Genomic DNA, 21,658 nt, shown 5'->3' with positions numbered 1-21,658 from the left:
CACTTAACAACAGAAATTTTGGGCTCAATTGTGGTCATAAGTCAAGGACTACCTGTATTGCTTTCTCCTTGTAATACTTTACTATCAGGGCACTTGAATTATTTATTCATATATATTTAACTGTTTCCTAAATGGTTGCAATATTTTTTTTCTTCTGGGATGAATTATTTGGCAAAGATTAATGAGCTAAGAGAGCCAGTTTGATATAGTGGTTAAGGCACCTGGCTAGAAAGCAGAAGACTGTCAGTTATAATCCTACCTGAGGCATGAAAGCCAGCTGGGTGACTTGGGGCCAGTCAATCTCTCAGCCCTAGGAAAAAGAAGGCAATGGCAAACCACTTCTGTGATTTTGCCAAGAAAACTGCCTGAACCTGTCCATGTAGTCAACAAGAGTCAACACTGACTCAAAGGGACCAAAAAAAAAAAAAAAAAGCTAAAAGCAAAATATGTGTCGTCTTATTACTGTACGGTTTTGTCTGCCAAATCTGCTTTACTATTTGATGTTGTTCATTCAAGCACCATAATAATTTTGATCAATCTGGCTTGACTGTACTGTACATACATAAAAGCTCACTATATGAACTAGGTCAGTGATGGCTAACCTTTTCCGGACCAACTGCCCAAAGCGTGTGCACAAATGTATGCATGTGTGCCCAAACCCCCAAAATGCAATGCATGCATGCACCCCTGCACATGCGCCCCTGCTTGAGTTTAGATACAACATCTTTATAGTGGGTACAGGCTATATGTCTGTTGTAGTTTTGTGATACACAGGTGTGAGGATAAGGTAGGTGCTGCAAACAGGTATACAGTGAGCAAACATCACATAAACTGGATGAATGCACTGTATGTTCTTGCAAATGATCACAGTCCTGGGCACCATGTGGAATTTTACGTTCTGCACTTAGCTTTGTTAGCAGAACAATTAGTCAGTGCTAAAAGTGGACACTTCGGCTTTCACTGCTCAACTTACTGCATTTCTAGAGATATCCAAAGCAGGAGCACTGGCTATTGATTGGGAAGGTCAAGATGGACCATTCAGCCCATTGATTCATTTTGGGCTGATCCTCGATTCTTAGCTTCTCAAGGTTATCATGAGTGTAAAACACAGAGGGTTGTACTACCCTGTGATGACCCAGAGCACAGAAGCAACACAGCCGGAACAAAGGCTTAACTCCCCTTTATTGCTCCAACTTTCCCCCCAAAGTCCCACCATTCACTGCAAGTCTAGAGCAAAGCTCTAAAGAATTGTGCATTATAGAGAAATAGCACCTGCTTCTTTTTCCTGGACTTGCTTCTCAAAATAGAAACTTTAAGATGCTCCCCAGGGAATGTGAACAAAGTTCCAATTAGTAGTAAAATAAGGGAGGTAAACCATATATTTAGCAAAAAAGATGCAAGAGTAAATAGGCCAGAAACTAAGACTTACAGACACCTCTTCTCTGAAAAAGTAGCAATGACCCAAAATCAATACCACAGAGTTACTTGCTGATATAAATCTTTGTCGTTTTGTGTGACGCAAGGCAAATGCAGATGGCAGATATTGCTAATTGGTATTGACGTACAATGAAACAACTCGAATCTGGCAGTCCCCTTCAATAACAACCTGCTTTGAAATGGGATTCGTCAATTGCCTTTGTCTTGCAATCCTCGCTAAATGTTTGCTATGAAGTGAAGATGGCTAACATGAATATTTATGTTCTAGAAACTGCCATTCACCATCCCAGAGCTTGTACAGGCCTCCCCTTGCCGCAGTTCAGATGGAATTCTATACATGGGTAATGTTCCATTTCCTACTGAAAAATAACATTTGCATGTATTTTCCATGTGTGTATAAAACACTTGCATAGAAATTTCCTTCATTACAGCCCTCAAGGTATTTTCTCATGTTTAAATCTAGTTTATAATTCCTGACGCAACAACCCAAAGATTACTTTGTCATTTTTATGAACTGAAGTTAATTTAGAAATATTTTGAGTACTGGGTACAATATTATGTTTGACAGACTACCAAAAACTGTCTCCATATTGCAGTTGTGTAGGGTTGTTCTTTGCTTGTTTGACTTTGGGCTTTTTGTTTGTTTTGGGATTACCTGAATTTTATTTAATCTTCAGTAGTTAATTCATTGGCTGGATTTTTGCCAATGCTGTGAGCTTCCGTTGTTTCATATTCATAGAAGATCCGGATGATAAAGCATATATCTTAGTGGCTAGTAGACAGGAAACTAGTTCTGAAAATACAGATAGTCCTCAATTTATGATCACAATTGAGATAGGAACTTCCATCGATAAGCAAGGCTATTGTTAAGTTAAGTGAATCATGCTCCATTTTTTTTATTATTTTATTTATTAAATTTGTATTTAGGAGCTTTTTTGCCATGGTTATTAAGTGAATCGCTACTGTTGTTACGTGAGTCACAAAGCTGTTAAGTGAATCCAGCTTCCCCTATTGACTTTGCTAATCGGAAGTTAGCTAGGAAGGTCACAAATGGAAATCACTTGACCTCAGGACACTGCAACCATCATAAATAGATACTGGTTGCCAAGAATTCTTATTCTTATTACCTGAATATGAGAATGCTGGTCATAAGTAATTTCTTCAGCACCAACGTAACTTTGAATGCTCGCTAAACAAATGGTCGTAAATTGAGGACTAACTGCACTACTTCCCTTCAAGCTTAATTATACTCATGTTGATGTTTACTCTTAGGGAAGAAGCAAGACAGCTGGTATGTAGTAGACCTTGCAACAGGAGAAAAACAGCAGACTTTAACCTCTTCATTTGCTGAAAGCTTGTGCCCATCTACATCACTGCTGTATCTTGGTCGAACAGGTAAGAAAGTTTTGAAAGCCAAGCCATTGGAAAAGGGAGATGCTTTTACTGAAGTCCTCCTGCCATCCTGGAGTCCCTAGGAGGGCACCCATCCTGATTTCTCAGAGATCAGGGTGAACATTCTTGCCCCTCAGCCTCTGAGATGGCTTTGTGTCAGGGTTATACATTTGTGTTGAAAGCACTGAAGTATTTTTGTGGTGAAAGGATTTGCCAGTGACATCACCGTTGCCTGGGGGATGCCCCGTTGGGGGCTCCTTTCACATCCCCGTTGCCCACCAAAGTGGTACCCATTTATCTGCTCGCAGTTGCTTGCTTTTGAACCACTGTGTCGGCAGAAGCTGGAGCATGTGAAGGGAGCTCACCCCACCCCGTGGCAGCAACAGGTCTCAAACATCAGCCCAGCATTCTAACCTCATGAGCCACCACATTCCTTCGTGTCAGTGTTGAAAAAACTAAAATGGGGTTTGCCATTCTGCAGGACTCATAGGCTTCCACAGGTAATCCATATCAGCTCCAGAGTTAGCTTATGAGTGTTCCCTTCATTTAGTGAATTGGATTCTGTGTGTGTGTGTGTTTGTGTATGTACATGCATGTGTGTTTTAGAACTCCCTGTGGAGGAAAAGGAAACAGCATTTCTTCACTCCTGCTTATCATTGGAATATTTCATGCTCATAGATAGGGTTGCTTTATAAAGATGAAGGCCTTACACCAAGAGATCAGATTAGCTTCCTACTCACAATGGGACAGTGCTGCTTGCTGATATTCAGTGAAATATGCTGAGGCTTTGTCCAATGAGAAAACTGCTTAGTAATATCTGATTTCATAAAGATCGCGAGAGTTCTGCTGGATTAGACTCAAATCTCCCCCCCCCCCCCAATAATAGCCAAGCAGAGGCTGGTAAGAATTTCCCAGCATTCCACAGTACACTTTTGCTCTGGATGCTAGTAGAAAGAGACTCAAAGCCCATCGTTATTTTTTTTTCTCCTTCACACAACGTCGTTTTCCTTTCAACAGAGTATACCATCACCATGTACGATACCAAGAGTAAGGAACTCCGCTGGAATGCCACTTACTTCAATTACGCGGCAACGTTGCCTGACGAAGACGCCCAATACAGTAAGAATATTAATCCTACTTGCAGGTTGTAGTAAGAAGACTGCTGGTTGTGTCTAATTATGAAGATGTGTTGTTTTTTTATCTGTGCCTGTTCCAGAAATGTCTCACTTTGCATCTAATGGAGACGGACTAGTGGTGACTGTGGACAGTGAGTCCGGGGATGTCTTGTGGATCCAGAATTACGGCTCTCCCGTTGTAGCTTTTTACATCTGGCAGCGGGAAGGCTTATGGAAAGTAATGCACACCAATGTGGGAGTGGAAACCCTGCGATACTTGACGTTCATGTCCGGTGAAGTTGGGCGCATCACTAAATGGAAATATCCATTTCCCAAAGAAACGGAGGCCAAAAGCAAACTAATGTGAGTGTGAGAGGCTTTCCCACCCCCAAATCATGGCCTATTTGGTTGTTTGTCAAAAATTGTGCATTTAGTATTATCAAATCAGCTCAGTCGCGCTCTTGCAGGGATTCAATAATCAATCTGATTCAGTATGGGATTCAAGTACAGTCTCCCATTACAGGTAGTCCTCGACTTACAGCAGTTCGTTTAGCGGCCATTCAAATTACAAGGGCACTGAAAAAAGGGACTTATGACTGTTTTTCACACGTGCAACCGTTACAGCATGGTCACGTGATCAAGACTTGGTAGTACAGTGGTCTAAAGCACCCTGTTATTAAGAACAGCTGCCTGCAATTACTGCAGGTTCGAATCTCGCCAGGCTCAAGGTTGACTCAGCCTTCCATCCTTTCTTAGGTAGGTAAATTGAGGACCCAGTTTGTGGGGGCAATAAGCTGACTTTGTATAAATATACAAAAAGTATGAAGGCTATTGCTTAGCACATTGTAAGCTGCCCTGAGTCTCCGGAGAAGGGCGGCATATAAATCAAAATTTAAAAAAAAAAAAAATTAAAAAAAATTGAGATGCTTGGCAACTGGCATGTACTTATGATGGTGGCAGGGTCATGTGATCACTTTTTGTGACCTGTGACAAGCAAAGTCAATGGGAAAACCAGATTCACTTAACAACCGTGTTATTAACCTAACAATGGCAGTGATTCACTTAACAACTGTGGCAAGAAAGGTGGGAAAATGGGGCAAAGCTCACTTAACAGCTGTTACACTTAAGAACAGAAATTTTGGACTTAATCCAAAATTTCGTAACTTGATCACCATTTATGGCCTTCCCAGCCGGCTTCCCAACAAGCAAAAGTCAATGGGGGAAGTCAGATTTGCTTAATGACCCCATGATTTGCTTAACTGCCGTGATTCAGTTAACAACCATTGCAAACAAGGTCATAAAATTGGGCACGATACATTTAACCACTGCCTTGCTTAGCAATGGAAATTCTGGTTCCAATTGTGGTCATAAGTCAAGGACTGCCCGTACAGTATTCTTCAATCAGTTCCTTCTTTTATTTGAGAACCCATAATAATAGGTTAAATTCAAGGGTCCGTTTCTGTTTATTTTCCAAGGGCAATTTCAAGGCAAAGTTTACTTCATCGTTTCCCTATTTTCGCAATCTTCCTTAACGTAAAACATTTGTATAAGCCTCAGGCACTGTACCTGTTGGGCGTGCTGGATAATACAGGCATGGCACTATTAACTTTTTCTTCCTGATTCCCAATGTTCTTCCTCTAGGCCAACACTTTATGTAGGGAAATACTCTACCGGCTTATACGCTTCGCCATCAATGGTGCACGAAGGAGTGGCTATTATGGTAAGTGTGCAGAGCTAATGCAACCTACAAATCAGATCTTTCTCTTCTTTGTCAATTCCACCACAGTTTGGATGTACACCCAGTATATTTAATGAATTCTGTTTAGTTTCTTTTATTTGGTTTAATTAAAGAAAAAAAATACTTGGATTTCTTAAGTCCAACATAAGCTACCACATGTTTTGGACTCCATGTTTAAGAATCTTTGCCAGCGTGACTGGCAGCAGTGACTTGTGTGAATTACAGTTCCAAATTTCTGAAAAGCATAAGCTGCCTATCCCCAAATTGAGTAACAAAAAAAATGGAAAAGCTATGTCAATGCCACAGAGCTGTGCATAAATGTGAAATGTTTAAATCCATGGAAGAATTTATTTTGTGTACATTTATAAAGTATTAAATGTTCCATTCCTGTACCTAAAGATTCCACATTTTTGTCATCGTTCCTAGCCACGGGGAAGTCCCATTCCATTGATAGAAGGCCCCAAAATACAAGGAATCACCATTGAAGAATGTGTGATCACCCCAAGTACTGATCTAAGGTTTCAGCCTGGATTTAAATCAAAGAAAGGACTCCATTATCTGAGGAACCACTGGCTTTTAATAGGTAACTGAAAGGCTTTTTCTACATTATACTGCCCTCTGGTGAACAAAATGGAAAATTAAAATAAGTATTTACGTCCAAGTAAATCCAGCTGCTTTTCCATTTCCTTTTTGATGGCTTTTTAATAAACAAGAGATGGAAAAACAATAAAATTCTCTTTTCTATGAATATACTAACAATAATGCACAAAAAAGCAGGTTCGTAGAAGCCAGTCAGTTGCTACCATATTATACTTGGTTTAATTTAAAGTTTTAAAGAAAGCTCTTTATGTTTCTGGCTTTTGCAAAATAAATATCAGGAAGGAGAACTTGGAAGGGAAAAAGTCATTTTAAATATAATAAGGTTATTATAAAGTACAAAAACTATGCTCCAGAATTACATAGGCGGTCCTGACTTGTTGAGTTCATTTGCTGTCAGGAAGTTGAAACCCAGAACTGAAACTTTAATGAACTAGCAATGTGATTCTTTTCAGATCCTGGGTATTAATGTAAAGGATACAATATGCAACTATTCCACAGAGGTATTCCACAACAGAATTCAGAACAGGTTGCAGGAACTGGGTTTGTCTATAGTGAAAAGAAGGACTAGGATGACATGATAGCAGTATTCCAATATCTAAGGGGCTGGCACAAAGAAGAGGGGGTCAATCTATTTTCCAAAGCACCAGAAGGCAGGCAAGAAGCAATGGGTGGAAACTAATCAAGGAGAGAAGCAACCTAGAACTAAGGAGAAATTTCCTAACAGTAGGAACAATAAACCAATGAAATGGCTTGCCTTCAGAAGTTGTAGATGCTCCAACACTGGAGGTTTTTAAGAAGAGATTGAAATGGTATAGGGTTTCCTTTCTGAGCAGGGGCTTGGATTAGAAGACCTCCAAGGTTGCTTCCAACTCGGTTATTCTGTTATGTTTTCTCTTTTAAGTGAGATTGGGTAAACTCTTAGACTGGTGTAAAGAACTTTTGGCTCTGGATATTTGCAGAACTATAACTCCAGGCATTCTCAGCCAGCCTGGCCAATGAGAAGGAGTTCTGGGGAAGGGATGACAACCAACCTCTGGAGCCAAATAGATTCCAGTCTTAGAAGGCAACTTCTGAGTGATGAGTGACTGCTACTATGATAGCTGAATGGCACCTCAGACACAACCAGCCTTGGGAACAAATAACAGGGAAAGACAGTTATTGGCTTCCTGTCTTGTTTGCAATATTCCAAGAAATTGGTCACTATTGGAAATTGAATTCTGAGTTAGATTAACCTTTGATCATCTAACTGGGACTGTTCATATTTCTGAGCCATTTAAATGAAAGTATACTGTGTGAAACTGTTTCGTGGACATTTTTTTTTCCTTTGGGAATAACAGAAACCATGTTCCTATTTGAAGGGCATCATGAGACCCCATTATCAGCCTCAACCAGGATCCTGGAGAAATTTCCAAGCAACTTGCCGAAACGTCAGGAAAATGTGATCCCAGCAGATTCAGACAAAAAAGCTTTTGAAGAGGTTTGTTTGGTTTTTTTAAAACCTAGTTAACAAATTTACTAGAGAATATTCCACTTGCGTAAAATAAATGTACATAAATGGAAGTCAATATAATAAAGATCTTAGATGCAATTTCTTGCAGATTACAGGATGAGCTCCCTTAACAGTCTTTCTTAAATAGATTCAACCCACAAATATTGTCAACACATTTCTCCAAGCAAATATATTATTCATGTATTGTTTTTCAGGAGCTTATGTCATTTTTAAAGGCCAAACAGCCTTTTCAAATTAGCTTACTTGCAAAATAAAAATAAACACAAATATCAAATAATATTAATATCTCCAGAATTTCACAAAACTATCTAATATCAGCAATAAAGTACTAGAATTAAAATTCCTACTTAGAGATCAGTTAGAAACCCTAACCATTCAATTTAACCTGCTTAAAAGCAGATGTGAACAGTAGAGGGTTTTTTGATACACATTTTAATATGCCATATATACCGGTAATATAACAATTGATTCCAGCACGATGCATTCCCCATTTAAAGGCGTGTTAATAGGCCCTGTTGATGTCCTTAAGACTAAAATCATTCCTCAGATTACCTCAAATGGTTTGGCCATTACCTTGCCACTGAGGAACTAATTCCCAATTATATCTTTCTACACAATTACACCATATTCAAAATGGAATCATTGCATTTCATTCACTAGGAGATGCACAGGAAGAGTTTGCAGCTCTGTTGGCTGGAATCAGTAATTTTATAGGTCTTGCAGAGGAACAGAGGACCAAGGGTGTGCGTGGGCTTCCTGTGTAACATGTAAGGACCCCAGATATATATTCAAAGGTTAGGAGCCCTGCAGAAGATAAATTAAGCATGCCTGATCTCTGCATGAGAGTTCACTGAGGGCCCTCTATGCAAGAGTGGAATGTTCAATATTGATTGAGAAATATTGGTAGCCTACCTTTGAATCTAGACAGAAGAAACAGATCAACCAGGAGGAGTTGGCTACTTTCTACATTGAATTTAGAATTTAATTCCCCCCCCCCCATAAGTCTGAAATGTCAAACTATCAACATTAAACTTGATCTTTGAAAACTATATATACCGTATTTTTCGGTGTATAAGATGCACTGGAGTATAAGACGCACCTTAATTTTGGGGGAGATAAACAAGGAAAAAAGTATTTTACCTCTGCCTACCAGCATTTTGGAACGGTCTGGGGGGAATCTGCCTGGCAGTTTCGGGGAACAAGGCGGGTGCCACGATTTGCGGCTGGTCTCCCTTCTGGCCGCCCAGCAGGCAACTTAGGGCAGGCAATGGCCACAATGACTTCACTCCCCTGCAATGTAGGAGCTGCCGCCTAAGCCCTCTGCGCCCAGGAGGGGCGTTTTTCTTTAGGAGCTCTCGTTCAGCTCGCTCAGCTCCTGAGCGCAGAGGGCTTAGGCGGCAGCTCCTACATTGCAGGGGAGTGAAGTCATTGTGGCCATTGCCTGCCCTAAGCTGCCTGCTGGGCAGCCAGAGGGGTGACCAGCCGCAAATCGTGGCACCCACCTTGTTCCCCGAAGCTGCTGGGCAGATTTCCCCCCCCCCGACAGTCCCGAAGAGGGTTGTTTCTCAGACTGTGCCCCAACCCAGATCCTTGCCGCCTGGAATTGCCCAAAAATGGCCAAAGGGTGGGGGCCGGTGGGTGGGCGGGGCTACATTCGGCGTATAAGACACACCCAGATTTTCACCCCCTTTTTGGGGGTAAAAAGGTGCATCTTATACACCGAAAAATACAGTAGTATATTTTTTCCCGGGCCAGTTTTCATTCCCTCTTAGCAAGGCTGAAAATTGTATCTTTGCATTATTTTCTCGAATTGTTCAAAAAAACAAAAAAAACCCTAAGCTGTGGTAGCAGAGAGAAGATCATTCAAATTGATGCAGTTCTTGCTTCTTAGGCAATTAATATGGCTGGCAGTCCCGAGAAGAATTTGCCGCACCCTGTTCCAGAGAATGCCGCTGAGACAACCAGCCAAACTACAACCCGAACAGAGGCTCCAGTTGATTCCATCCTGAAGGACTTTGCCACAGTTCTCTTGAGCACTTTCCTGCTTGTTGGCTGGGTAGCCTTCGTTATTACCTACCCCATGGTATGTGTGTAGCCATCGTTTTAAAGCAATATTCATGCTCAAATTATATTCTATGAAGTCTTGAGCCAGGGATGTCTTAATAATATAACAATAGTGAATGGTTGGGCATGGATAAGGAGGTATAGACATGTTCCGTTTTTTTTGACAAGGAACCCTTTTAGACATGCCAGGTCACTCAATTTCTGCTTTCTATGCGAAAAGAAAAATAAATTCAAGGTGTTGGTTATCACCTTTAAAGCGCTCCATGGCATAGGGCCTAGCTATCTTCGAGACCGCCTGCTGCCACTGACGACCTCCCAGCGACCTGTGCGCTCCCACAGAGAGGGCCTCCTCGGGTTGCCATCAGCCAAACAGTGTAGGCTGGTGACCCCCAGGGGGAGGGCCTTCTCTGTGGGGGCACCTACCCTCTGGAACCAACTGCCTCCAGAGATAAGGAGAATCCAAGACCTCAGTGCCTTCCGCCGTGCCCTTAAAACCTTCCTTTTCCAGCAAGCCGGGCTGGCCTAATTTTTTAAGTGTTTTTAAGTGTTTTGTCTATTGTTTTTAATTAACGGGGCCAAATTTATATTTGTATTTTTTAACTTTATTTTAATATTTGTATTTGATGTTTTTACTTGGCTGTTCACCGCCCTGAGTCCTCAGGGAGAAGGGCGGTATACAAATTTAATATAAAATAAAATAAAAATAAATAAAATAATCTTGTAATACGGAAAATGCTATTTTGGATTTGCCAAGAATTTTCTACATCACTGAAAACTTATGAAATCAGGCTTCTATGCAGTTAGGCACTGTGGTGTGAAAATTAAAGCCAAAAATGATACAGTTAACCCTTACATAGTATACTCCTGTCTCCGTGAATGTGATATTTTTGAGTCTTTTCAGAAGCTTTCCTCAGACCAATACTTCTTCGTATTACACTTCCCAGAATTAACTATGTATGAAATTGAAAGCATAAGGAAGGAGAAGGATTTATGAGCTCGTTTAAACTCATTCATCTTGCTTAAGATTACTTTTTTAAAAATTCTTTGAAGAGCATGCACCATCAGCAACAGCGCCAGCACCAGCAATTCCAGAAACAGATCGAAGAGAAGCTGCGGCTGTTGAAGCAGCAGCCTTTCAGGCCTCCCCTAGACCTTCCTCCTGAAGCAGAAGTTCTGGAGGGTCCTTGTGTCAGGCAAGATGGCTCGGCCACCAGCTCACCGAATACGTCGCCAAAGACATCAAACCACTCTGTCTACTCCAACCTCTCTGCCTCTGATGTTGGAAGCTGCCTTTCTACTGAACCTGAAGGAGGTGCTAAAACTCAACTTTATATATATATATTTTCTCCCAGTGGGGTTAGGATTAATGATATTTCCCATCAGGCCTAATGGGTCAGAGCTGAAGGCTTGTCCACCGTATCTGTGATATTTTTTAAGTTCAGGTTTGTGTTAATGTGATGTAATCTGATTTTTAAACACTAGATGAAAACCTCATACAATTGTCCACTAAACCAGGGTGTGTAAAGAGTTTTCTCTAGCACAGGCCCTCCACCATTCAATGTTTCTCATCCTTATACGAACGTTTCAGGATCTGCTACCTTCAGGGTTGAAAGGTTGGAAAATTGATTCATCAGCAATCCTTTCTGGATTGGATTTCAGTCCCCATAATTGTTAGCAATCATGCCTAATAGCCATGCTGAAATCCAGCACCTCTAGACTAAACCAGGTTAGGGAAGTTACAGTATGTTGCAGCCTGGCAGGTTAACAAAATCTTAGGTCCATGAGCTGCTGCCCGTATACCTTATTGATACCACTTTAGCATTTGATTTCTTGAGTATATTTGAATTGCCATTGTCACCTTTGAAGTCTTGACTGCCTCAGAAGAAACTTCTTAATTCCTTTTAATACTTTTATCTTGACTTTTGGACTTGATACTTTAAACAGCTACTGAAAAATGTAATGTGTGGTTCTTTTTCTTCCTGTTTCCTTCATGGCTTTTCAGATGGAAACTCGGGCACCATTGTGGTTGGAAAGATTTCATTCAATCCGAAGGATGTCCTTGGACATGGAGCCGAGGGGACAATTGTTTATAGGTAAAGCAAAAGACATATTTTCAGAAAATATTCCATAATCTAATGTTTCACTGATGCATTTGTAACAAATTAATATAACCAGACAAATGTCTCTGCAGCTCTAGTACAGGTAGTCATGAATTTATGACTGGTCATTTAATGACTGTTTTCAAGTTATGACAGATTTTAAGAGAAGTTACTTATGAACCAAGCTCAAAGTTATAACTGCCCTCCCCTGCAGTCATGTGGTTGCATTTTGCGTGCTTGGCAGCCAATTCCCATTTATGATCAGTCGCAGTCTTCCGCAGTCATATGATTGCTATGGTTGTTGTCATTTTCCCACAATGCCAATAGGCTGGCTTCGTTTAACAATCGCATGATTCACTTAAGAACAGCATATTTCACTTAACAACCATGGTGATTTGCTTAGGACCATTGTAAAAACAGTAGTAAAGTCAAGTCTACTCACATAGTACCTTGACTTACAACTGCAATGACTTGTAACAAAATCCCAGGCTCCATTGTTGTAAGTCAAGGACTACCTGTATATTGTTGAGAGAGACCAGCCTTTCTTAAATTTTCCTTCATAGCATAAAATCCGTGTTGATCTGCCTTTTTACTAATTGTAAGAACAGAACTCTTTAGGCCAGCAGCCCCCAAACTTTTGGGCACCTGAGACCAGTTCTGTGGAGGACAGTTTTTCCAAGGACTGGGGAGAGGGCCTGGCTTCGCATGCTGCCTGGATCTTGCACGTATGCAGATGGAGCTTCACTTGCTGGAGAGGCCTGGTTCCTAGCGGGCTGCGGACCAGTGCTGGCCCATGACCTGGGATTGGGGACCCCTGCTTTAGGCCATGAAATGTGGCTCAGTTTAAGAACTTAAAGTATGGCTGAGTAGCCTCCACCTGAAGAGAACCTGTCCACCCTCACTTTTCTGAGTTACTAATCCCACAGTCCAGCTGCTTTGCCTAATGTTCAGTCAGAATCTGAATTTTTCATGATGCCTCTTCAGGTACTTGAAAAGTGCTACTAAATGCACACAGTTGCTCTGATCTTCTGTGCCTTTTAGGGATGCTATGAAATTATATGTGGATGATGCAATCTGCCTTTCCTGTTCATTCGATCTTAGGAGGGACTCAGGTGGCATCACTGTCAGTTTATTGTAGCCCTGACAGTTTTTTTCGCTGCCTTTCCCATCATGCTTCCTTAGCAGAAAGGTTCTTCCAGAGACCAAGAAAAAGTTTTACCTTGTGACTTTATACTAGGAACTTTGCACAGTGCACCTCTCTGCTACCCATGTCACTTTTTTACTTTTAGAAAAATACACTATCCTCTGGCCGGGTCCTCTTCGCAATACTATAAAGAGCCCCGCCCCACCCCCCACCCCCAATAAATGTATCCACAGCCTAGGATATTTTTTCTAAACCAGATTAAAAATCTCTTGAAATACTGTTGTAAGCTTCTTAACGCCATATTTGAGGTGAGATCCTAACTGACTGCAATGATGAATGCTAAGTCATTGCCCCCTTGTATGTTGGAATATTCACAGGGGCACATTTGACAACAGAGATGTTGCTGTGAAGAGAATTCTCCCCGAATGTTTCAGCTTTGCCGACCGGGAGGTTCAGCTGCTGCGTGAATCTGATGAACACCCTAATGTAATCCGCTATTTCTGCACAGAGAGGGACCGCCAGTTCCAATACATTGCTCTGGAACTCTGTGCTGCCACCTTACAGGAGGTAAACCTGAATTATATATCATTCGTGTGTTTATTATTATTGTTATTATCATCATTGAACAAATTTATATGGCTGACCAACTCGCACACAGGTGACTCCAGGCAGCTTATGTCATTAAAATCCACCACATAAAGACATCTTGACCCTTCCCTTTGCTTTCAGGTTCAAATCCAGTCTGCTGGTGAAACTCGCCACCCGCTTATTCCCATTGGCTGAATGTCTGTGGAGATTCTCAGTCATCTAGGTCATAGTTATCTCAAACTGCTTTCTCAAGAGGCAACTGGACTTTCTTTGTTTTTCCTTGAAGACATTTTGCTTCTCATCCAAGAAACTCCAGAACTGAAGAAGCTTCTTGAATGAGACAGAACTGAAGAAGCTTCTTGGATGAGAAGCAAAACATCTTCAAGGAAAAACAAAGAAAGTCCAGTTGAAAAAGAACCTTTGGGACATTGACTGAGTGTGCCAACCAAAACAAATCCCATTGCACCCCCAAACTGTCTCTTCCTCTGGTAGGTAGCAGATACAGTTCTGGGCTTTTTCCCCTTTGCATCCCATTCACCAGGAATCTTTCTGGCTCTCCTTTAATTTGAAGGCTTTGCCTCTTATTTCTCTTGCTGTCAAGTAAACTTTGTATATTTCTTCCTTTAAAGTCTTCCCTTAAAAATTCCTAGGTCCCTTATCTCCTTAGACTACCTCTTCTTCCTTTTGCCCAATGCCTCCAGGCTGATCTTCTGCTTCTCCTCTCCAGTCGCCCTATGTGCATCTCTCTATGTCCCATCTGCTGTTACCTGGTGGAATTCCTGAACTTACAGCCCCACAAGACAATCTTGTTTCCTCCGTTTCCTCCTTCCAATTAGAGGGTTCTGTAATTCAATTTTTCATACCCAAACGTTTCAGGGCAAGCCCCAACCTGTTTATACCATTCATTTCCCAATTCTACTATTACTTTCTGAGCTACACACTTCATGGGAATTGTAGTCCCAAATACCAGGTGGTCATTTCGTTACCTCTCCTACAGAAGTCTACGGAGATTCTCTCTCTTTTTTAAAAAATAATTTTTATTAAACAGGGTTTTTTAAAAAAAAAACAAAAAAAAAATAAATTGTTACAATTTTCTTCTTTTCAGCATTTCTTACATATCAATTTTTCTCCCTTTCTTCAATTTACCATTTATACATATGATTCTAATATTGATTTATATATATAAGGATAACAATGTACTCAAATTCAATCATACATTCTGTGTCCGTTCCATTTCCACTTGTTACTACATTTCAACTCCTATATCTTCCTCATGTACTCTTTCCTTGCCCTTTATACGTACTCCTCTGTAGTATTCTGTTTCCTCCTTTTCTTGTATATTTTTTTATGAGCTTGTCCATCTCTGTGCACTCCAAAACTTTTCTAATCAAATTGTCTTCCGTCGGTGTATTATTATTTTTCCAATTTTGTGCATATATTATTCTTGCTGTATTCTTGTTGTAATATGTACAATTAAATATTGTATTTTTTTGTCATATATGACTGGAAGTAATCCTAACAAAAATATTTCTGGCTTCATCTCTATACATTGTCTGGTTATCTCTTCTAAATATATTCTAATTTTACTCCAATATTGTTTTACCTTGGGACACGTCCACCACATCTACGGAGATTCTCAACCATCCAGGTCACGGTTGCCTCAAAGGTGCTTTTCCAAAAAGCAATTAGATTTTCTTTGTTTTTTCGTGAAAAAAACCTCCTCTTCCTTCTCATCCTAGAAGCTTTTTCAGTTCTGACTGAATGGTTCAGTTCAGTCAGAAATGAAGAAGGTTCTTGGATGAGAAATGAGATGTTTTCAAGGAAAAAAACAAGGAAAGTCCAGTTGCCTTTTGGAAAAGCACCTTTGGGCTCTCCTACAGAAGTTACAGAGCCCAATGGCATGCATGTTTACCCAGAAACAAATGGCTGCTTGGTCTGCTTTCTAGAGAGACTACATAGCATTGCAACGTTAATCTCGTTCTGATTTTGTGTATGTGTAATTTTAGTATGTGGAACAGAAGGACTTTGGTCATCATGACTTGCAGCCAATCACCCTCTTACAGCAGACCATGTCTGGCATGGCTTATCTTCACTCTCTCAATATAGGTAAGAAGATCTTTTATTTTAATGGGCAGCTCTCCCATTGCCTCTTTTGAGGGAAGGACAAGAGGCTTAGTTTGGGGTGGCAGGATAGCATTTTTCAGGAAATCGAGGAAGCTTCTGGGGTTGTGAGATAGAAAATGAACAGATTAAGGCCAGAGCTACTGTTTTATGTAATGGCAACGTTATATATCTGGCTGGAAGTTGATGAGAAGATGAGAGGTCAGCATAACAAAGGTGGGATAAAAATCTAGGAATTAAAATATATAATGAGGGAAAACTAAAGAGTGGACCATCTTTTTTGGTGAGCTTTGTACCCCATGAAGTATAGAAGGTCATTTCTGCATTAGTGACTTTATATCGTTACAATGGCTAGGGATTGCTACAAAGAAGCTGTTGTGTAGCATCCCCTACCCATCATCATAAGAATAGAAAACCTATACCTGGGACTCTTACGGTGATACCACAGCAGTTCAAAGATGACAGATGATGCCACAAATCACCAGTATGGAAATAACCCAAGTCTATAATCAGACTGGTTTTTGAGAGGAGAGCAGCATCTTGAAGCAGTAAGTTGGCTTTTTTTCTCATTCGGGGTCTTCTTTATGCCTTTCTTTCAGTCCACAGAGACCTGAAGCCCCACAACATCCTCATCTCTATGCCGAACGCCCATGGCAAGGTAAAAGCCATGATTTCCGACTTTGGCCTCTGCAAGAAGCTTGCAGTCGGCAGGCACAGTTTTAGCCGCCGGTCTGGAGTCCCAGGCACCGAAGGTTGGATTGCTCCGGAGATACTGAGTGAGGACTGCAAAGAGAATCCGGTAAATCAGAAGCATTTTGCTCGTTTGCTTTGAATCTTTTTTTGCTGGGGTTTCCTTGAACAGTGATTTGAAATAAGGCACATATTAATGCGATGGCCTCTTTTTCCTTTCTCTCGTATGAAGGTGAGAAGCAGGGTAGGATATCCTGCAGAAGTTTGAAAGTATTCACCTCTGGGACAGAGTTTTCCTTCCTAACAAGAAAGAAAGATCTGATCCCTCTTTAGGATAAAGTCAATCTTTAATAAGGTCCTAGACCAGCCTAGCTCTCTTTAGATAAGTGTGGATTTTGGAATTCAATCAGAAATTCCTTTTGGAATGAAGAACACAGAAAATGGGCAAGGAAGGAATGTTTCCAATCCCTCCTTTGTCAAGTCATCAGCAATCTGATCTTGTTTTGGGTTTCAGCAAAATGCTATAAACAGTGGTGAATAACAGTATTTGTAATTGCTGGATTTTTAAAATAATATTTTACAGTTCCAGTCTCTTGTCTTTTTCAAAGTTCAAAGTCTTTCAAAACCCACTTAGGTTCTATAGATTTCAATTTTAGAGTAAATTAATGCATTGAAATCAAAGGCAACTGTTCTAATGCAGTATTCAAGGATGAATAGCTGTTAATATTATTAGATAAATCTTTCAATTTAAGAGAGCACCATACTATGATTTTATTTGATTTAAACTAAATCTATTTATTTCCTTTGTGTAGAGTTGTATCGTATCTAGAGCTGCACGATGAGAAATAATGTATGTTTTAATGCTGAGGAAAGAGAATGTTTCAGATATGTTTTGAACGAAAAATAAGGGAGCACACTTAGAAAAGTAGTTTATGAAAAAGGGATAAAAATTAAGGCATTCAAGAAAGCCCCCTTGTGTCAAACAACATGTACTGCCAACACAAGAATATCATATATTATTTTGAAATTAATATAGATTTAAATTTTTATTATTTATTATGTATTCAGCTAAATGCAAGATTTGCCTTATGCAACACGACCTCTGTATTCACAGGTTCTGTAAATTATATTTAACCCTACTATCTTTAGAATTTATTTATTTATTTATTTATAATTAAATTTATATACCGCCCTACTCCCGAAGGACTCAGGGCGGTGAACAGCCAGAAAGTAAAATATACATAATACAAACGTTAAAAACCATTTAAAATACATTAAATACTTTGGCCAGATTTAAAACACCCCAATTATAAAACCAATTTAAAAACAATTAAATTAAATTAAAGAATAAATAATCGTGTTGAAATTCTCATATTTTTTATATCTTAGAAATTTATCTTTCTTTAATATGGCCAATGGGACATTGGGGTTGGAGAGCGGAAGGGGAGGGTGTTGGAAGGAGGGGCCAGTTTGGCTGCAAAAGAGTTCAGAAATGTCGTTCTCTATTCTTAAATTAAAAAAAAGATTCATTAGAGACTTTGCGTTTGAAAATGAAGTTTATTTAAGATAGCAACGAAACCTGACACACTGGATTTTTAAGGCTGTTCAACTCCCAAAAGCTGCTCAGTGGTTTATAATCTTGTTAGATGCTGTATAGTAATATTTTTTGAAAATGGTTCTCTTGCAGACCCATACAGTGGATATTTTTTCAGCTGGTTGTGTTTTCTACTACGTGATATCAGAAGGCAACCATCCGTTTGGCAAATCCCTGCAGCGGCAAGCCAACATTTTACTGGGCGCATACAGTCTGGATTTCCTAAATCTAGAGATCCATGGTAAGCAGGCTAGGATTAGTGATTGTTAATGATGATGATGATGTTTGTGGCATGCATACCTCCATATGTCCAGCACAGGTGTTTAGGCTACATGTGAAAACTGATGGTTGAGTTGGGGTTATATTTTGTACTGAAGAATTTTCTGTGTGAATTATATATATGTAAGGAGTGATAGAATCTCACTGATTTCTGTAGAAGGTGGCTGAATTCAACATTTTGCATCTTAACTTGATTTCTTCAAAGTTATAATCGATTGTTCAGTCAGCCAAATATTTAGAGTGGATTTGGCATGTTGTCCGCCAATAACAATCCATCCAGACTATATGTAAATTGGTTTTTCACCTTTTCCAGTTCTTCAAAACCATTTTATCAATCAGAAGTCAGTTTTTTGTACCTCTGCTTTTCCTTTTATTTCCTTCTGGAAGGATGTTATTTTTTCTAAATAATATTGGATGTTGTTCATTATTATGCCTGTACATAATACAGGCATAATAATGAACAACTATTTTAAACAGTGTACAGCAGGACTGTCAAACTCGCCGCCCACAGGCCGGATGCGTCACGCACTGGCCACGCCCACGCCCGATTTAGCAAAGGGGAAAAAAGTCGTGCTATGTCAAATGACATCGTGACGACGTGAGATTGACACCCCTGGTGTACAATTTAAATATTGTAGGCAAGCACGTTACTGGCCTGTTGTTTTCTGATGTTGTCCCTTTTGCTGGGTCTTTCTGACTCAGTTAAGTTTTGCCACTTATTTATCTGTCACTGATGTTTCCTTTATGCAATGCTTCATTAAGCTGTTTAGCTGTAATTGGCTTTTGCCTCAAATAACTAATCAGTTATTTGAGGCAAAAGCTATGCAGTTGATCATTTCCAGGAGATATCCATTTTTTAATTCTTTTAACTCAATTTTTAACCATTTATGCTGTTGTTATTAGTTCTTCCATTTGGTGATTTTTACTAAATTCATCTTCAAATTCTTTTACCCATCCAGCATTTTTCTTATAATCTTTCTGACTTTCCTACAGATCTTTCCACAACTGGATTGTTTCTTTTTTGTTTGGTTTTCCATTTTTGGAATTGCTAACTGCCATTTATTCTTTGATAGAATCACCTTTGGTCTGATTGAGATGGGAGATTTTGCTTAAATTGGATGATTCATTAACATTCAATATTCCCTACAATTGCTATTATTTGTTGCTTTATGATTTCCAAAGTTTCTTCCATTTTTCTGTTGCTAAACAGAATTAGGCTTAATTAGGCTTATCCTAATTTTTAGATTCTTCCTTTTTTTGGTCTTTCAAGTTGTTTAAATTACTCATATCAGAATCTAATTTTTTTATCCTGTCCTACAGTCTAATTTTCCACTTTGGGGATGATGATAATGGCTCCTAAACAGTGAACTACAGCAATCCAATCCAATCCAATGTAATCTAGTGCATTTTATTTATTTTTTAAATTTATGTGCCACCTATCTCACTCTGAAAAGTGACTCTGGGTGCGTTGTGCAATTCCCACCAAAAGTGGATTGGACTACATTTGGATTATACAGCAAACTATACTTTCGTTTACTGATAAATATAGCAGCATTCTGGACCAAGCAACTCTGACAGTACCATCAATTTTTCCTGCAGGAGCAGTTAACAAAAGGCAGGCAATGCCATTAGGATCTATCCATATATTATCCAGATCAGCCATAGCAGGAACCTATGATGTTTTTTCTTTCTTTCTTTCTTTCAGGCACTGGGATTGTAGATTTTGGCTTCCTATCTCCTAAGGGAGACAAATACTAGCTCTGTAAAAAGGCTCTGAATGTTCCAATTTGTTTTTGGTTTTTTCCCCCACAGAGGACATTGTTGCACGTGACTTGATAGAGCAAATGATAAATATGGATCCTCAGAAACGACCTTCGGCTAATTGTGTCCTGAAGCACCCTTTTTTCTGGAGCTTAGAGAAGCAGCTTCAATTTTTCCAGGTTGGTCAGGATTTTTTTCTGTGAACTATTCAGTTTTGTGTGCTATAAATCTGACCTACGTTATACTCAGAAATACAGAGATTTTAATAGCAATTGGAACCGGGATTGCCATTGCTAAATGATGCGGACATAAAACTGGATGTCATGTGAACGCATTGCTTAGCAATGACAATCCTGGGAGTCCCAGTTGACTCAAGTTGCATGGGTCATGCAGTGGGAGTCCCAGGTAAATAGTGAAAACAACCACAGCATATTTTTCTTTTGTCCATTGGAGAAGCTTTTGAGATGGGAGCCCATGTAAGCTGGAGCCAAACTTGATGGGCTATAAATGTCTGATATTAATTGTAGGACGTGAGTGACCGGATAGAAAAAGAATCTCTAGATGGTCCAATAGTGAAGGAGCTGGAGAGAGCAGGAAGAGCTGTGGTGAAGATGGACTGGAGAGAGCACATAACCGTCCCGCTTCAGACAGGTTCAACTTTATTTTCCTTACTTTCAGAGAGAACTACTGTATATTGTTTTACTCATCTCGAAAGCAAAAATCCAAAAATAGCTCTAGTTAGTTCTAAAAGTCTTAATTTGAATATTTCTTTGCAGACCTTCGAAAATTCCGGTCCTATAAAGGGGGCTCAGTAAGAGATCTCTTGCGGGCAATGAGGAACAAGGTATGTGTGTTTTGAGATTGCTGATTATTTCTCAGATGCGCCTCTGGCTTCTAAATATGGGGAATCATGCTGAGATGCTGATTCATTGTCACAGCTGCCTCTCATATTCACATCAATTGCAATTTTGCAGTTACTATGCCACTTAAATCCAGGAACAATTCTAATCATGGGCTTTCTAAAATTTGTGTTTGAATAGAGTGGGGCTAAATAAATAAGCTGCAGAAGACTGATTAATTGAAACCGGGATCCCCAAACCCCCATGTCGCATCCCAGTCCTGGGCCATGGCCTGTTGGGAACCAGACTGTGGAAGCAGCGGGCAAGCACACACGCAAAGCTCCATTTGTGTGAGTAGTGCGTGCCTACCGCTTTGCAAAGGGAGCTGCACTGGCACTCGCCCACCATTTCCACGGTCTGGTTCCCAACAGGCCATGGTCCAGGACTGGGCTGCGGCCTGGAGGTTGGGGACCCCGGTTTTAATTAATCAGTCTTCTGTAGCTTATTTATTTAGCCCCACTCTGTTCAAACACAAATTTTAGAAAGCATATGATCAGAAATTGTTCCTGGATTCTCTCCCCCCACAGGTCCGCATAGCCAGAAAGGTTGGGGGATCGCTGGATTAAAAGACCTTCCAACATTGAATGTCAATATGAAAGGCAATTCCCTGAAGTGACCGTGAGCAAC

At 40.1% G+C, this 21,658-nt stretch overlaps 1 protein-coding gene across 1 annotated transcript in view; it reads left to right on the top strand.

The window, feature by feature from the left end:
• Positions 1 to 21,658, top strand: part of ERN1 (endoplasmic reticulum to nucleus signaling 1) — an 81,641-nt gene that overhangs the window by 56,929 nt on the left and 3,054 nt on the right. Inside the window, exons 5-21 of the mRNA XM_034412608.3 lie at positions 1,706 to 1,778; positions 2,710 to 2,832; positions 3,847 to 3,948; positions 4,046 to 4,307; positions 5,586 to 5,664; positions 6,109 to 6,265; positions 7,620 to 7,759; positions 9,684 to 9,875; positions 10,907 to 11,168; positions 11,859 to 11,949; positions 13,477 to 13,666; positions 15,694 to 15,793; positions 16,408 to 16,607; positions 18,186 to 18,333; positions 20,184 to 20,311; positions 20,660 to 20,783; positions 20,909 to 20,976. Of these exons, the coding sequence (XP_034268499.2) occupies positions 1,706 to 1,778; positions 2,710 to 2,832; positions 3,847 to 3,948; positions 4,046 to 4,307; positions 5,586 to 5,664; positions 6,109 to 6,265; positions 7,620 to 7,759; positions 9,684 to 9,875; positions 10,907 to 11,168; positions 11,859 to 11,949; positions 13,477 to 13,666; positions 15,694 to 15,793; positions 16,408 to 16,607; positions 18,186 to 18,333; positions 20,184 to 20,311; positions 20,660 to 20,783; positions 20,909 to 20,976 (2,439 nt within the window). The remainder of the gene's footprint in view (positions 1 to 1,705; positions 1,779 to 2,709; positions 2,833 to 3,846; positions 3,949 to 4,045; positions 4,308 to 5,585; positions 5,665 to 6,108; positions 6,266 to 7,619; positions 7,760 to 9,683; positions 9,876 to 10,906; positions 11,169 to 11,858; positions 11,950 to 13,476; positions 13,667 to 15,693; positions 15,794 to 16,407; positions 16,608 to 18,185; positions 18,334 to 20,183; positions 20,312 to 20,659; positions 20,784 to 20,908; positions 20,977 to 21,658) is intronic.

This window comes from Pantherophis guttatus, chromosome 2 (genome assembly GCF_059756535.1).
Source record: "Pantherophis guttatus breed Tessera chromosome 2, ASM5975653v1, whole genome shotgun sequence".
In the NCBI taxonomy this organism is placed as follows: domain Eukaryota; kingdom Metazoa; phylum Chordata; class Lepidosauria; order Squamata; family Colubridae; genus Pantherophis; species Pantherophis guttatus.
Note: the sequence above shows the minus strand (reverse complement) of the source record. Positions and strands in the feature narration are given on the sequence as shown.